Raw genomic sequence first — 16,712 nt, forward strand, 5'->3', positions numbered from 1 at the left:
AGCAGCAGATAGGAGAGAAGTCGGAAGAAAGAGTCCGACTGGACAGAAAAAGTGATTCTCCAATGCTCAGTTGGACATAACTCTCTTTTTGTGTTGAATATTATTGTATTGAGCATGCACAGAGCACAGATGTTATTACTACAGGCGATACACTTTGCACTAATCTGGCATATTTTGCTACACAAAATCCATTCTTAGGGCCGATATATTCTACTATGCGATAATACTGCTTGTAAGAATAAATATACACATAAAATAGGTGTTATGATTATGAAAAAATGAGTGTTCATTCTTGTAGGCAGTATATTCTTGTATACGACCACACTATAACCGATACGCACTGTACATGCACACACGGGGGGGGGGGGGGGGGGCTGTAGCACTCGGGTCAGGCTAGCACACTGTGTAAATTCATTATCTGTACCGGCGAAAAACCCCTGAAATGTGTGTGTCTGACATGAATTTGGCATTGCAACATGCCTCTGAAATGAGGTTGAAATAATAATGGAACAGTCTCCAATAAAGGAACGTCTCCATTAATAGCGCGGGGCGGAGAGGTACATTGAAAAAATAAAGGACCGTGCTTATATTAGAGATAATACGGTACCTGCTGACCCTGAACTAATGCCAAGAATACTCTGATATTTACATTTTGCAAGTGTGCGTAAATCGTCCCTGCCCCGGAGTCAACGGAACGGGTAGCCTTGGTGCAAGCCCCACATCCCTTCCGGCTCCAGCCACCCGTGTCTTCTCCCTGGACACTCATACATGATGTACTGGCATAGTATGTAGCAAGCTGATTGTGAGAACAGTGAAGATGAGATACAGTAGAGTCGTGCGCTGAAGAACGCACAAGAACGTCCAACCTGAAATGCCAAGAACGCCACAGCCTAAAGTTTTAAAAGAAAGGCGGTGTTGGTTTTCCGGCAGCTTTTGGGATACATATGATCCAGCATGAATTGTTTCTAAGAATGTGCTATAAGAACACAGCCCGATTGCTGAAAAATAAGAACGCCCCGGGCTTGACCCTTGGAAACTTGGAAACAACGTTCTTGGACACGTGACTCTACTGTACTGCTAGCAAGTGACTTTGGTTAGAAGCAACGACTTCATCTCAATAATCGTATGAACTTTAAGATAAAGAAAGTACTTCAAGCGGCTCCCCTCTTGCCTATAAAATTATCACTAAAGTCACTACCGCTATTCGTAATAATGAAAGTATGAAATAAAAGTAAGGCATGGACTATACTGCATGTAGCAACTAATACTTGCGTGATCAACTTTGCCGTAAAACAAAGTCGTGGAAATTAAGCAAACGCTGTGCGGTGGAATGACTAATAAAATTTGGCGTGTTTTCGAGGGAAATTTGTATAATTGTCTTACATGTAATACTAATGCAGTCATGCACGTCTCGCTTGAACATTCACTATCAAGTACAATCAAGTGCATGTACAAGCTAGATCATCATCACCGGCACTGCAGGAGCAGCACCAGTACTGCAGTAGCAGCAGTGACAGCATTGGTCTGTGCATTCAATAAAACACATTTTCAGCAGCAGCACCAGCAGCAGCAATAGCCTAGTGGGTTTTGGTCTAAACTCAACAGCACAGCATAACCAGCACAGCATGATTAGCACAGAATGACCAGCACTAGCACACACTCTCAGCAGTGCAGCACGACCAGCACAGAATGAGTCATTGACTAGCACTAGCACACATCCTCAACAGTGCAGCATGACCAGCACAGCATGGCCAGCACTAGCACATACTGTCAACAGTGCAGCATGACCAGCACAGTATGGTAAGCACTAGCACTAGCACATACCCTCAACAGTGCAGCATGACCACATCACCTGTTCTCAGTGAGTGCTGCACGGTTGTACTACTAGTCCCTGCTCTTAGTGACAGTTTCCACACGTTGGGGTGCATTTCCGGCCACCGTTGGCACGACAACCACAACCACCACTCGTATCACCATTGCCCTGCAATAAATTACCATAGTAACAACAACAACAACAACAACAACAACAACAACAACAACAACTCTTATTGGCCACAGGCAATCGTGAGAATAGAAAATATCATGGCAACAGGAACAACCGAACGTGCTTTGTCGAAATTTTGTTCACACACTTCAAAAGTGCAGAAAGTGTACTTGTACAGATCCAACGCGCTGTCTCCTTAAATGGAGGCAGGACATATGTGCAGGGTTGAAAGCAAGACATGTATGTACAACTGAGTAGGACGGGTGGCCAAATTTTCCAACACTTTGAAATCCTCCGTGAAGGCCAAATTTGAAAATGTGTGCACGGTTGACTTACATTAGGACCCCAGCGTGGACCCTTGGTTGCCCAGCACAACTCAGTCTTGCACATCAAGCATCTCATCCAATCACAGCCGGACGCTTTCTGCACGATGACGTCACACTTGGGGCAGTGCATTGCTTCGTTCTGACGCACCAGGTTCTGTACGGAAGTGTTTGAGACATTGCACACACACACGCACACGCACACGCACACACACACACACACACACACAACCATTGTTGTTCATAAGCTCCATGCGTCTGCGCCTACAGAAGGCATGCATGTGTAAACCGCACAAACTGGAAAGCTATACCCGACATTCACGCACAAATATGCATGTCATGTTCTAGTAAGTGCAGTAAAACCTGACAAGGCGACCACTCGGATAAGACGACCACCTGTCCTAGAAGACCACTGAAACCAGGACCGAGGGATGCTACCCTGTATTTCCAGTAAAATGACCCTGGATGAGGAGACCACCTGGTAACAGAGACCACCTTGTGAAGGTCCCTTGAGCGGTCGTCTTACACAGGTTTAACTGTAGTACGGTGCTCAACAAAACCGGCTGAGGGGTCTCCATTTGCCAGATCGTTCAGGGCTATCACAGGGCGGCAAGGAGTGGTAAGACTGGGGTGTCCCCAGGGAGAAAAGATTCGGATTTTTCGGCCAACACACGTTTTAGCGCTTTTTATTGCTTTTTTGGATGAAGCTAGGCGGACGATCCTCTGGGCGAAAAGTGGTACAACCCTGGTCATACTGGTTGTACCGTGTGTGACGCCCCTGGACGTTTACCACATGACCAGGGCATATTATTGCTGTGTTCGGAGCCCTCAAAGCTCCCGCTTTTGACAACAAGACCCTGCCGCTTCGCAGCAAGAAGCGTGTGCATGAGGCTGTCGTCCTCACGGCCCTCTTGTATGGTGAGGAGACATGGACCACCAAGGCAGGCCACCTCCAGAAGCTAAACACATTCCACCACCGGTGTGTTCGGTCCATCGTGGGTATTGGCCGTCGTCAAAAGTGAGATTAGCGAATCACAACGGTCACACTGCAGTAACCGCTACAGTCGGAGTCGATCCTGACATCACCAGCATCATACGTCGCCACCGTCTTCATTGCCTGGGTCTTGTTGGCAGGATGGACGACTCGCGCATGCCGAAACAAGTGCTGTTTGGCGAGCTGCCTGCCCCCATCCTCGTCACGGCCCGAAGAAGAGGTGGCGAGATGTGGTGTTGACTGACCTGGTGGACCTCGCGTGACCACCTGGCTTGAGAGTTGCCAAGATCGTCTCAGCTGGAGACGAGTTGCGAGTAGCACTCCACCGCAACGGCCCGCTCCTGATCCTCTTCTCTGTGCCCGTGGACGCCCGTTTCATCGACCAGGAGACCTGAAACGGCATGCCAAATTCTGCGCTCGCGCTCTCACTTGAACTTCTTTCCGACATTCGCTACCAGTGCGCACGCAATGGGCAAGATCAAGGTCAAGGTGTCCATGCGTCATGCTTACCTCCAACATCTGCTGGGTGGCCTGTGCAGCCTCATCATTAGCCGCTTTGATCTTCAAGTCTTCTTGGTACTCCTTGCAGTTCATGGGCTTGTGGATGGCCTTGCACATCAGACAGTTCTCATGACGACAGACCTACAGACAAAAATACGATGGCCAGTGCACATACAGAAAAACCTGTAACTAAAGACCACCGTGACTAGCGACTAGCCTGGTACTACTTGAACAGACCACTTTGCCAGGTACGGACGGTCTCACATTCATATATTATGGTTGTGCGGTGCAAACCTCTAACTAAGGACCACCTGCCACTAAATACCGCTTTCTCTGGTCCCAAGGGATTGTCGTTAGTCACAGGTTTACTGTACTACGGTGCTGGCAACTGAAATCCGACCCCTGAGCGGTGGGTTCACATTCTAGCGGTCTCTGTTTCGTAGTTTTACCATCCCGTGTTGGGTCTTTGCGATGTGAGCGCACCTCTCAGGGGGTCGGATTTCAGTTGCCAGTACTGTAGTAGCACATAGTATTGTCCTCTAATTCGGCAAGGCACTGGGATGTGAATTACATCACTCCAACATTAGCACATGAAGAAAACTACTTCGAAGTCACTACAACGCAACCGAGACGAACAGTCCGACTGACAAACAAAGGAACTCTCGACCGCTACATCACGCATGCTCATGTTGTATCCTAGCGCACGCGGCTAAACAAAGACAATACTGGGAGTATCCTCACAATGAAAATTGAAAAGCATCGGGTTGTTCTAACAAGAGGATGGTTGGTGGGGGGGGCTTGTAAAGTACGTTTGTCGCATGTGAAAAGTACTTACATCGCACTTGAAAGTCTCAACGTCATCTTCATACATACACCATCCAATACAATCAGGTGTCTTGCAGTGATAGCTGTTGTCAGCTTGTTGCTCTGCTACACGTATACCACGGCCCCACCATTGATGTATGGACTCACCCAGTAGCTAACAACAACAACGACGACGACAACAACGACAACAACAGCAACAACAGCAACAGCAGCAACAGCAACAGCAGCAGGAGCAGCAGCAGCAGCAGCAACAACAACAGTGGCCTTGTTACGGATTAGAGAGACAAGTTGTGCAATGCTGGTGGTGAGTCCAATATTCACATACGTGCACGCACACGTGTGTGCACATACATACACACACATACACACACACATACACACACACACACACATACATACGTGAGAATCGCGGCATGCAAGGTCTCAATAAGAGCCGTGACTCACTTCACGAATCTCCCTCTCCGTGATGCTAGCGTCACACTTGACGTCATCCACTACACACGGACACTTGACGTCGGCATCTTCGGAGATTTTAATGTGCTGACGAAGACATTCCCTGAACACACACACACACACACGTGACACACACACACACATTATGAAAACAGGCAATCAGTATTGTCCCTGACTTCAGAATTCCTTGCGGTGCTGTGCCGTCTGAGGAGCACTTCTAACGAAAAGCCTTAACATTACGTTCTGCGTTACCAGTAACTGTTACAGAGAGGGAACTTTGGTCAGGGTTACCATGGTTACACGCCTGGTCAGGGATACACGGCTGGATGTATAATCGGTGCATATAAACTGACCCCGGACAAGCACTCTCGTTTTTTTTTTTTTACTACTGTGCATGGGGTGTAGAAATATAGGAAGATAACGAGATCAATCACACAACCTGTACAGTACCAATCATGCACCATGGCGCTACACGAGTAGTGCAGTAGTGCCATGGTGGATAGCAAGTAGGCTGGATCTCGCAGAGACAAGCACTGTTAGCCGTGATTGTTTGGATGCCGGGACCAGCACCAGGACTTGAAGTGCAGAGTAGTTGCTTGGACCACAGGGGCCAGCCGGCTGTGGATTGTGATCACTTGGACCCCGTCACGTGTGATCAGCCGCATGATTCACGATGAAATGCACAGTACAGTAAGATCGGGCGCCGAAGAACGCAGGGGCTCGAGCGCAGCCTAGGAAAGTTCTTAAATTTTTGATTCTAGCCAGACCGTTCTTATTCCCACGCGCGGGGCGAGTCGAGTGACGTCATGTACATGTACATGTACATGTACATGTATTGTAGTACTTCTACACTAGTGGGTGTCGTAAAATTTAATAGGAATGACTGTACAATAGAAGTTACTGTTTACACGTGTACATGACATGTACTCACCTCCCATACATGTACAATGTATACAATTTTAAAAGTGTTCTTAAATCTGATAATTCTAGCCTGGACTGTTCTTAAATTTTGCCGGTTTTCCAGCCTGGGTGTTCTTCGGCGAGGTGTTCTTCGGCGCCCGATCTTACTGTAGTTGCCTGGACCCCAGGGCCAGCTCCAGTACACAACAACAAAAGAGCGCATGTGCTAAACATGATGGCCAGTACTCGTCCGCTTACTTGCAAACCGTATGCAGGCACTCTCTGAGAATAGCGCCTTCACCTGCCTCAGCCTCTACGAAGCAGATTGAGCAATCAAATGGTTCATGATTGACCACCAAACCGACTTCGTCAGTTTGCAATAGTGCCATGTAGTTGTGGTGTTTCTCTTCAAGCTGTCTCTTACGCTCCTCTTCCTCGGCCTGTAGCACAGAGGGAGAGAGAGAGAGAGAGAGAGAGAGAGAGAGAGAGAGAAGGAGAGAGAGAGAGAAGGAGAGGGAGAGAAGGAGAGAGCCCTACTTTGCGTACACCTCTCTGGTGGTCACATTGCACTGGTTTCCAGTGTAACCTATTTAACCATGTGAATCCTAAAGCTCTTCCCGGGATGGCAGTTGTGAGTTCAAATGTCAAGTCAAGTCAGCGGAAAAGGGCGACCTCCAGTGCGGGGAACAAACCCTTTCCTAATAATCATCGCCGAAGTCGATACCACTATTTCGTTTAGGAGAATCCTTCGAAACAAATAGTGAATGAATGAACTCTCGATACTGCATGTTATGACATCTAATACTTGTAGTACAGGGACAGGAGAGGCTTGGGCCACTGAGCTCTGGGCCACGGAGACAAGGAAGTGAGTACATGATTGTAGACTGTGTGTACACTGTACAGCTGGCATGGGAAGCCATGGGTAGGGGGGGGGGGGGGGCTTGTTACCATCTACCCATCATAAAAGTTGATTCAATTTGACTCGATGGTCATGACATTGATGGAATAGTGGTGTCCATGGTGACAGGGTGGTATCCATAGTGACAGGGTGGTGTCCATGGTGACATGGTGGTGTCCATGATGATGTGCTCACTTTGATGCACATGTACAGTCAACTTCGCTTATAACGACACTCGGCGAGGCATCAAAAAGGTGTCCTTATTTGCGAAGTGTCGTTATACCCGAAGTCTCATTATGTGTATAACAATGGGATGGGACTTTGCTCTGGGCATGGAAATTCTGTCGCTGTTCGCGAATTGTCGTTATATCCGCAGTCGTTATTAGCGAAGTTGACTGTACTCACTTTCTTGTACTGCTCTTCCGAGTGCTTGGCCATGGTCTGGATTTGCCGTTCGTCCTCGGTCATCTGATAATCGTCTGGAGGTTTGTAGTTTTCCGGTCTTGGCTCAGAGCATGCCGAGCAGCCAGGTCTGGTCGGAGGATTGACGAGAGTACATGTTGGACAACTCCAGCCAATCACTTCTTCCGCTTTCTTCCTTGCCGCTTCTTTACGCGCAGCTGCTTCTTGTAGCAAGTGTTGTTGTTGCTGAGCTGCAGCCAGATCAACACCCTGACCATGTTGCTGTCGCTGTACTGCGTGTTCCCTAGCAGTTGGTGCGGGTCGGGCATTCCGGCCTGCAGCAGCGCCTGGAAGGCCCTGACCACCATATGCCACTTGCTGGTGCTGGTGCTGCTGCCGCTGTCCATGATTAGCCAGTGGTTGATGATCACCATTGCCAGTCCCAGCAGCAGCACCACCAGCACCAGTAGCAGATGTGCCAGCATATTGTCCATGATATTGCTGGTACTGAGGATCATCGCCAGCGCCCGCATACTCTCGAGGATGTTGTCGGATTTGACCAGCGGCATTGGGATACTGTTGAGCATTGTGCAATAAGTGTTGCTGCTGCTGGTGCCGCTGTTCCAGCTGAGGCCGGTATTGACGGCTGTCATGTGGCTGTGCGTGCTGCTGCTGCTGTTGCTGTTGTAGTTGATTATCCTGCATCTGTCTATGTTGATAGGGATTCTCATCACGCCGTGAGGCGTGCGGATTTCCATTTGGGTGCCGTGCAGCAATGCCACCAGGCTGATCCTGGCGGAAATGCTGTTGCCGATGGTGCTGTTGGTCCTGTGGATGCTGTGGTGCTGCATGGTGGTAGGATTGATCATCTTGTGGTGATGCTGCATGCTGCTGTTGTTGCTGCTGACTGGCCCTCAATTTCACTTTGGCGTCACGATAGTCTTGTTGATGCTGCCCATGGCCGGCCAGTGAGTGTGAAGCTGGGTAACCCCCTGATGACTGCATTGCACCATGTCTCATCTGCCCTGGTCGCTGCGGCCCGTGAGGATCCTCTCCCATGCCCAGGCCACCTAGACTTAAGTCTTCCATATCCCGCCGAATGGGCAGCTCTTCGGCATGACTGTGATCGGCTGACATTTGTGACGCGGCGCCGAGACCGGCGTGATCCGGCGGCTGTGACCACCGCTTCGCTGTTGCTACGACATTGCCCGGTGTGCCTGCTGTATCCATAGCAACAGCTGTATGATCCTGCCTCCCTTGAGTGTGACGTGTAGTAGTGCGACCTGACTCATTGCTGGCACTAGTGCATGGCCTGGGGAAGTACAACACAAAACAACAGTATGATTGTATTCAAGTAAGTTGTTCGACTCTATTCTTCATGAAATTTAACTAGCTACGGTGCCGTAAAAATGTGTGTGTGTGTGTGTGTGTGTGTGTGTGTGTGTGTGTGTGTGTGTGTGTGTGTGTGTGTGTGTGTGTGTAGCTGTGCATGCTTGTATTGTGTGCTATTCGTGCATGGGAGAAGCAGTCTCTAAGACCATTCCCGTCACAGTGCTCATATTATCATCAGTTTCAGCTTCTGTACATGTACATGATACGGTATATCTTAGGTTTAGTTACCATGGTCACTGCCAGCCAAGTAGCGTATATGCGCAGGGGACATGACAACTTCTAAACATTTCATTTATTTCCCAACATTACGCTTGTACTTCGAAGTACAGATACTGTACTCGCTAAATAGAGCTCGTCCCTTCTCTTTCTCATTCTCTTTTTCTCTCTCTCTCTCTCTCCCATCCATCCGCCCGCCCATCCATCCATCCATCCATCCATCCATCCATCAATCTATCTATCTATCTATCTCACACACACGCGCGCACACACACACACACACACACACACACACACACACACACACACCGGCACTCTCTCTCTCTCTCTCTCTCCTCTCTCTCTCTCTCTCTCTCTCTCTCTCTCTCTCTCTCTCTCTCTCTCTCTCTCTCTCTCTCTCTCCCTCTTGAACAATACTCCCTCCCACCCGATGTAGGTCAAAGTAACAAGGCCTTCTCTTGAACAGTGCCCCCCCCCCCCCCCCACACACACACACCCCACTCCCCAGGATTCATGAGGTTGACTAAACATCGGTCAGAGATCACGTCGCTGTCGTAACCACGCCGACTTGACTTACATGGTCTGCAGATGACAGGTGATCTTAAGTCGCAGCGCAATGAGATCTTGCAGGGTGATCGTGCCGATATCCACGTTACCAGTGTTGATCGCTAGCTCCAGCCGCTGACACAACTCGATTCCTGCAACCACGCGAGCAATAGCCAGGGAAGCCACCAGAGCAAAAGCCAGGGCAGCCACCATTGCCATAACACCAGCAGCAGCAGCGGCGGCAACAACAGCACCAGCAGCAGCACCAGCAATGCGGCAGCAGCAGTATCCAAAGGGGAATTAGTAGAGGTGAATAGTGCTTGTGGTTAGATAACCATGAACCAGCGTGTTCACCTGCTGTCGAGGTTACCCTAAAAGCCAGAAAGCAAACGTTTGGATATAAGCGGATCGGAAACAGTGAGATTATACCAGCTCTCTTACACTGCTCAAACACTGCTCACTACCACACATTCTACCTCCATTACTCTGCTCACACTCTGCTCACTACCACACATTCTTTAGGCACCCAAGATGGCAGAGGTCGTATCTGTTCACGGGGGAGACAGATGAATCCCGGGACATACCACCCTGGGGCCTAATAAATTACAACTCCGAGGAGAGGGCAACTTTCTCTAGTTGTTGTTGTTTATTTTAGAGCAAAGAGGAAGAAATGTGTCATGCGCATGCGTATATCTGGTGAGGGAGCTGACGTCATGCAGCGAGGTCGCTACAATTCTACCTCCCTTACTCTGCTTGCATTCCGCTCACTACCACACATTCTACCTCCCTTACTCCGCTCACACTCTGCTCACTGCCACACATTCTACCTCCCTTACTCTGCTCACACTCTACTCACTACCACAAATTCTACCTCCCTTACTCTGCTCACACTCTGCTCACTATCACACATTCTAGGCTCTCGCACTCTTTCCTCTGTAGTCTAACATTGCTATGACTTTACCGTCTTGCTCCTCGATGGATAGCTGGCGCTGACCGGCAGCAGCTGAAGATTGCACATCATGGACAGTGTTGTCCCGCACCGCGGTACTAGCAGCGGTCTGATCCAGTGCAGGAGCGCTCTGCTGCCCGGCAGTGGCACCTCCAATAGTGTTCTCAGTTGATGACGTCAGCTGTTCCTCGGGCATGCCGTCTAATCTAAGCGATGCCATGCCGTGATCAGCTTGATGATGATCTGGATGATGCTCTTGATGATGCCTTGGCAACGTCACTTCGGACACGTCAGATGAATAGCGATCCTCGCGTCCACAGTTGCCCGGATGGTTGTTTTGCCGTCCCACCGTAGCAAAGAAACGCGGCTCCTCCATGAACGTTTGGACCGGCAGACTGGGCTGAGTCTTGGATATCGTGTCTTGGTGCTCCCCACGTGTCGGCAGCAAGTGCGTTGTCACCTTGCCAGACTGGTTCATGGGTCGTCCTGGTGATGGTTGTTCTGGCGATGAAACATGACCAGTGGGACCAGCACCTGCATCATCATCAGCAACAACAGCAACAACAGCAGCAACAACAGCAGCAGCAACAGCAGCAACAGCAGCAACAGCAGCAGCAGCAGCAGCAACAGCAGCATCATCAGCATCATCATCAGCAGCAGCAGCAACAGCAGCAACAGCAGCAGCAGCAGCAGCAGCAGCAGCAGCAGCAGCAGCAGCAGCAGCAGCAGCAGCAGCAGCAGCAGCATCATCATCAGAAAAAGCAGCAGCAGCATTATCATCATCAGCAGCAGCAGCAGCAGCAACAGCAGCAGCAGCATGCACACAAGCAACAGAGCAGGGAAAGCAATCATGCATGATCAGGGATGGCACTCACTCAGTGGTATAGACTAGCAATCATGCATGATCAGGGATGGCACTCACTCAGTGGTATAGACTGTATGACTGTACTGTCTTGTATTTTTTCTTTTCTATCAAACACAGCCCTACTAATAATCAGGGGAAGAGGACAACTGAAATGACACTGGACAACAAGACAAAGGGGAGTAGGGACGATGTGCCGATGTGGTTGGCGAGGCTCATCCGACCGGAGGTCTCGGAATCATAGCCTACGACCAGGCATCGATAGGAATGCAGCTAGGGAGGGAGGGAGATCAAGTGAGAGAGAGAGAGAGAGAGAGAGAGAGAGAGAGAGAGAGAGAGAGAGAGAGAGAGAGAGAGAGAGAGAGAGAGGGAGAGAGAGAGAGAGAGAGAGAGAGGGAGAGAGAGAGAGGGAGAGGAGGGAGGGAGGGAGGGAGAGAGAGAGAGAGAGAGAGAGAGAGAGAGAGAGAGAGAGAGAGAGAGAGAGAGAGAGAGAGAGAGAGAGAGAGAGGGAGGGAGAGAGAGAGAGGGAGAGGGAGGGAGGGAGGGAGAGAGAGGAGAGAGAGAGAGAGAGAGAGAGAGAGAGAGAGAGAGAGAGAGAGAGAGAAGAGAGAGAGAGAGAGAGAGAGAGAGCCACGAGAAAGAAATAAAATAAAACAAGAAAGAAATGAGAAGAGAAATAAAATAAAACAAGAAAGAGATGATGGACGAGGGTAGTTGCTCATTGACGGGTGACATAGCCTCACAGGGAGTCCGTAGCCCAGAGCCAATTATTTTGACGCAAGTGGCGATGGACCTTCGTCTTGAAGGATTGGAGAGATTTCAACTGGGGCACCGGATCCGGAAACATGTCTTGCGGAAGCTTGTTCCATTCATCCACTACACCATATGGGAACGAACGCTGGAGAAAGTTGGGGGCCGTAGGGAGGAGCACTGCTTGTAGCTGATGCTGGTGGTGGACACGGAGCTGCAACCTTGTCCGCGGGACGAGGCTAGCTTCCTGGCGAGGCGGCACGAGCGCAGAGAGGTCTGGATGGTCTTGAAGGCACATTAGCTTGTACATGTACGTGAGAGCGTACACTTGGCGGCGGGCAGCTAGGCTCTGCAGCAAGGCGTCAGGACCAATGATAGCAAGGGCCTTCCGCTGTACTCGGTGGAGACTTTGCAGGTGAGAGTTGGCTGCGCCCATCCATGTCAATGGTGCGTATTCGAGTACAGGGTGTACGAAGCCTCTGTACGTTGTCAAGCGTCCTTCACGACCAAGGAAACTTGATGCTCGACGCAGAAATCCTAGCCGGGCTACAGCACAAAGAGAAACATTGCGGAGATGGCGTCTGAAGGTGAGCTTGCTGTCGAAGGTCACTCCCAGGAGCTTCAGCTCGTCCCCGCGGGGAATATCATGGGCTCCGAACGTTAGGTCTGGGAGTGGCCAGGGGTTGCGGTGGTGGCCAATATGCAGCAGCTGCGACTTTGTCGGCTCAAAGCGAACTCGCTATTGTTCTCCCCAGCTACTCAATCTATCCAGGCTAGATTGCATTTCTGCAATACTGCCAGCAGAGTCATCTCTGGATCGTATGATGGTGTACAGTGTGGTGTCATCTGCGTACACACCCATTCGCGTTGACGGGGAAAGACAGGTCTCAGCATCGTTGACATACATCAAGAATAAGGTGGGTCCCAGGATGCTGCCTTGGGGTACGCCAGCTTTAATCTGGAATTGAGCAGATTCCTGTCCATTGACGATTGCGCTTAGTGTGCGATTCCGTAGATAGTCCCGTAGCCACTGCAGCAGGCCACCGCCAATACCGAGAGTGGCCGCTTTGTGTAGGACGCCGGAGTGCGACACGCGGTCAAACGCACCAGCAATGTCGACAGCCAGGACGTGGGCACAGCCACCAGAACCAGCTGCCTGCGACCAGTCATGCCCAAGCACTGCTAGTAGGTCCGCTGTTCCAAGGCCACTGCGAAATCCATACTGCTTGGTTGACAAGAGATGATGTTTTTCATGGTGATTCACAATTTGACAGTTCACAATACGCTCCATCACTTTGGAGATGATGGGGAGGAGGGAGACTGGGCGGTAATTCTTAGGATTGGATAGGCTGCCCTTCTTGTAGACTGGCACAACTCGAGCACTCTTCCAAGCCTCTGGCTGAACACCCTTACGGAAGCACAGGGCGAAGAGAGACGTGAGAGGCAATGCAAGTTCATGGGAGCACTCTTTGAGCACTCGGGCAAGGATGTTGTCCGGACTGGACGCCTTGCCAACGTCGAGCTGGTTCGGGAGGTGTTTCACTGTTTGCAGGCGGAAGTGGATTCGGCTAAGTGGGGTGACCCCGGGTTGGCGAGCATGAGGGAGATCCCCCGGGCCCAAGTCATCATCTCCAAGGCTACATTTATTGGCGAAGTAGCGACCAAGGCAGTTCGCTTTGGCAGCATTCATACGGAGTTGGTGACCAGCGTCATCCACCAAGCATGGTATAGACGAGCCATGACTGGCGCCAGCAGCAGATTTGAGCACCGACCACCATTGCTTGTCTCTCAGGCCTCCGCGTGACAGTTTCCGACGAACTCTCAGTTCCCAGGATGTGCGAGCTCGCACATTCGCGAGGATAGCATCTTCTACTGAGCGCATGAAGCAAGCCTTGTGGGCTTGAATAGAAGCCTGGTTTGAATAGACGCCTAGCCCTGACATTGGCTTCAACGGGAATAAGCCCGGCCTTTTAATACGCGACATTACGGCATCCACATTCTCATCATTGGTCAACTAGCACTGGGTCAGTGCAGTTCTGTCGGGCGCAGAACAACGGAACGTCGAAGAATGAACCGACTAGAACGTCACCAAGCACAGCATACCGCAGGGAATTTTCTAGAACCGCCCCAACCGGTTTTCGACCGGTTGAAATTGTTGGCGACCGGTTGAAAAGTCACAAATCAGTTCCAACCGCCCGTACTTTTCTGTGGGTGAATGGGGCTGCTTATATCTTTGCTACACTTCAGCACCAAGAAATCTGTTAAATTGCTGTCGAGTGCCATATTTGGGTTGTATTTTGAAAAAAATTCCGGGGGGACCCCCGGACCCCCCAACTCTTCATTGGACCGTAACCGGTTGGAAATTCGTCCTAGAATATACCCTGTACCGATATAAACGCGCTGACTCCACTACGCATAGACTGCAGTGCATGAACAATATGAACGGTCCCCCCCCCCCCCCCCCCCCCCAGTTCTTCAGCACCCGGCAGTGCAGTATACCTGTTGGTGCTGATGCTGGTGGCATAGGTCGGGGATGCTTTGCCTGGTCGATGAACAGCTCCGCTTCGCTGGCGGACTGAAACTTGAATCCGAAGAGTTCCTCACCCCGATCTCCACTGCTGGTGGTCAGCTGACAAAACGACGGGTCTTGCAACTGCTGGAAATCACCCAACGGGCTAAAACCGGGAGCGTCAATGATAACCTGCAGAGTGGAGACAGAAAGGAAAAGAAAGAAGAAGAAAAAAAACAGTTTGAAAACACCGACACCCCTCATACCCATCCAAAGGTACAGTGATACTCAATGGCATCCGGTCAAGTACGCCATGCCACGCCGGGCGTTGCGCAGCCCTTGACCTGCGAACACTGGGCTGCGAAATGATGCAACGGGCGCAAACTGGAGCGACACAATTGGATTTCATTGAGCAGCACTGTAGTATGAGGCATGGTTGTGTCAGGGCGTCGGCGTCGGATCGCGCAAGGTATTCTACATCGGTGCGGCCATGGAAAGGCAGGGGTCCCGGGGGCCGTGTCTCGGGACCCTTTTAGGAAACTTGGGCCCAAATGGCCCACATTTCATTGCTCCAGAAATCACAGGATAAAATTATTGGTGCGACTTTGACTGCACGTGACGCAGCGCCGGTTCCGATGCCCCTGTGCATAGGGTGGGATGTTGAACAGTGCATCCTTGATCCCAGCATACTGATGTTGAACAGTGCATCCTTGATCCCAACATACTGATGTTGAACAGTGCATCCTTGATCCCAGCATACTCAATCACATGCATGCATTCCGTATCACTGGCCGAATGCACGGTGGGCTTAAAATCCGTTGGAACAGCAACTCTGCCTGTAGATCAGTCTCAGATGTCCAGTGCATGTGTATGTTGGTCTGTGTCGAGACAGCCTGGCTATGGTGTCCAACTAGCAGGATGCCGGGAAAGCAGGTACATGCCGTACAAGCCTGACGGAACCGGTCCGGTTGCTCTGGCCATGGCCGGATCAACTCATTGACCACCAACGTGTGTTTACCGTGCTGAGGAGGCTATGTCCACCTGTCATACTGGGGCGTCGGAACCGGTGCGGCAGGTCCGGCCAAAGCCGCACCAATAATTTCATCTTGTGATTATTGAAGCAATGAAATATATTATGGGCTATTTGGGCCCATTTCCCTAACATTTTTTACGGGGGAGGACCCCAGACCCCCACCTACTCATGCAGCCGCACCAATGTCAAATACCTTCCGACGCCCCTGGTCATATCATACACAAGATGTATGAAAGACTATGGTGTTGCCGTCGGACCAACCAAAAACGGCTTCTGCCGGCCTTGTATAGCATGTAGTACACCCGATGATAATGTGATTCTGCTTTTCACGCTGCCTTGTGAGCACACGCCAATACCATGGATGGCTTACAAACATGTCAGTCAGGAATATGTAACTAGGTATGTAGCCATGCTATACAGAGCACTGATGATGTTTGCGCCCCAAACACATGTACGTGCAGGAAGTAGTACCTCCGATCCTGGTCTAATGCCGACACTAATTTGTCATGGGATATCCGCAGTCCGGTGATATCAGTGGATGCAGCATATTTCCCAGTAAAATCATCAAAATAATGTTTTGCCAACTGGCAAGACTCGCGAGCAAGAAATCAACACGCGGCATGCATGCGATATAGCCAAGACTAGAATCATCAGCGCACCTAGTACTGCCTGGTGCCTGACCCCAACTTCCCAAGCTACTCGTACGAGTACCCCGTGCATTACCTGTCCTGTGGTGGAGTTGCGCGCTATCAGGAACGTTGTCGCTCCATAGGTCTCCACGTAGCGTTGCTGAGCGGTGATTGTGCATGGATTTCTCTCTGCTTTCGGCACCCATTGTGCAGTGGCTGCGGACCATTGGAACACCAGCACTTTAGGGGAGTGAGCAACACCAGCCATGCCGGTTCAAAACCTCAGCAGGTCACACAGCAGAAATCACAGATGGCTTGAATTGTGGACTTGTCGAACTCAGCGATAACCAGACGATGCGTATACGTATATCAGCCTACGAAGAAGTGCCGTGCTAGCGAACACAACCAGCATCACAGACAAGACTCGATCTAACTGAAGCCATGGAGGTTAGCGTTGTTGCTGCAAGGCCGAAAGTTTTCTTGCTTTCGTCAGTTTCGACTGCTGTGCGGGTACATGTATTCTGTTGGCGTTTGCGGAACATGCAT

At 50.5% G+C, this 16,712-nt stretch overlaps 1 protein-coding gene across 1 annotated transcript; it reads right to left on the reverse strand.

Annotated features, from left to right (window-relative positions):
• Positions 1 to 732: 732 nt before the first annotated feature.
• LOC135809404 (hormone receptor 4-like) lies at positions 733 to 16,690 on the reverse strand. The gene is made up of 11 exons (XM_065322747.1): positions 16,261 to 16,690; positions 14,495 to 14,696; positions 10,396 to 10,917; positions 9,466 to 9,586; positions 7,284 to 8,592; positions 6,239 to 6,420; positions 5,072 to 5,183; positions 4,638 to 4,781; positions 3,812 to 3,943; positions 2,321 to 2,464; positions 733 to 1,981 (listed from the first exon to the last, which is right to left on the reverse strand). The coding sequence occupies exons 1-11, from the start codon at positions 16,432 to 16,434 to the stop codon at positions 1,898 to 1,900; spliced, it is 3,126 nt and encodes a 1,041-aa protein (XP_065178819.1). The 5' UTR covers positions 16,435 to 16,690; the 3' UTR covers positions 733 to 1,897.
• Between the last annotated feature and the right edge of the window lie 22 nt (positions 16,691 to 16,712).

This window comes from Sycon ciliatum, chromosome 1 (assembly GCF_964019385.1).
Source record: "Sycon ciliatum chromosome 1, ocSycCili1.1, whole genome shotgun sequence".
Classification (NCBI taxonomy): Eukaryota; Metazoa; Porifera; class Calcarea; order Leucosolenida; family Sycettidae; genus Sycon; species Sycon ciliatum.

Bases quoted from the DNA above. Each gene is read 5' to 3' on its own strand.
- LOC135809404 (XM_065322747.1), bottom strand. From the start codon at position 16,434: ATGGCTGGTGTTGCTCACTCCCCTAAAGTGCTGGTGTTCCAATGGTCC. The intron at 8,593-9,465 runs GTAAGTCAAGTC...GTACTTCCCCAG, and splicing joins ACCTGTCATCTGCAGACCAT to GCCATGCACTAGTGCCAGCA. The intron at 4,782-5,071 runs GTGAGTCACGGC...TGTTGTTGTTAG, and splicing joins CGGAGAGGGAGATTCGTGAA to CTACTGGGTGAGTCCATACA.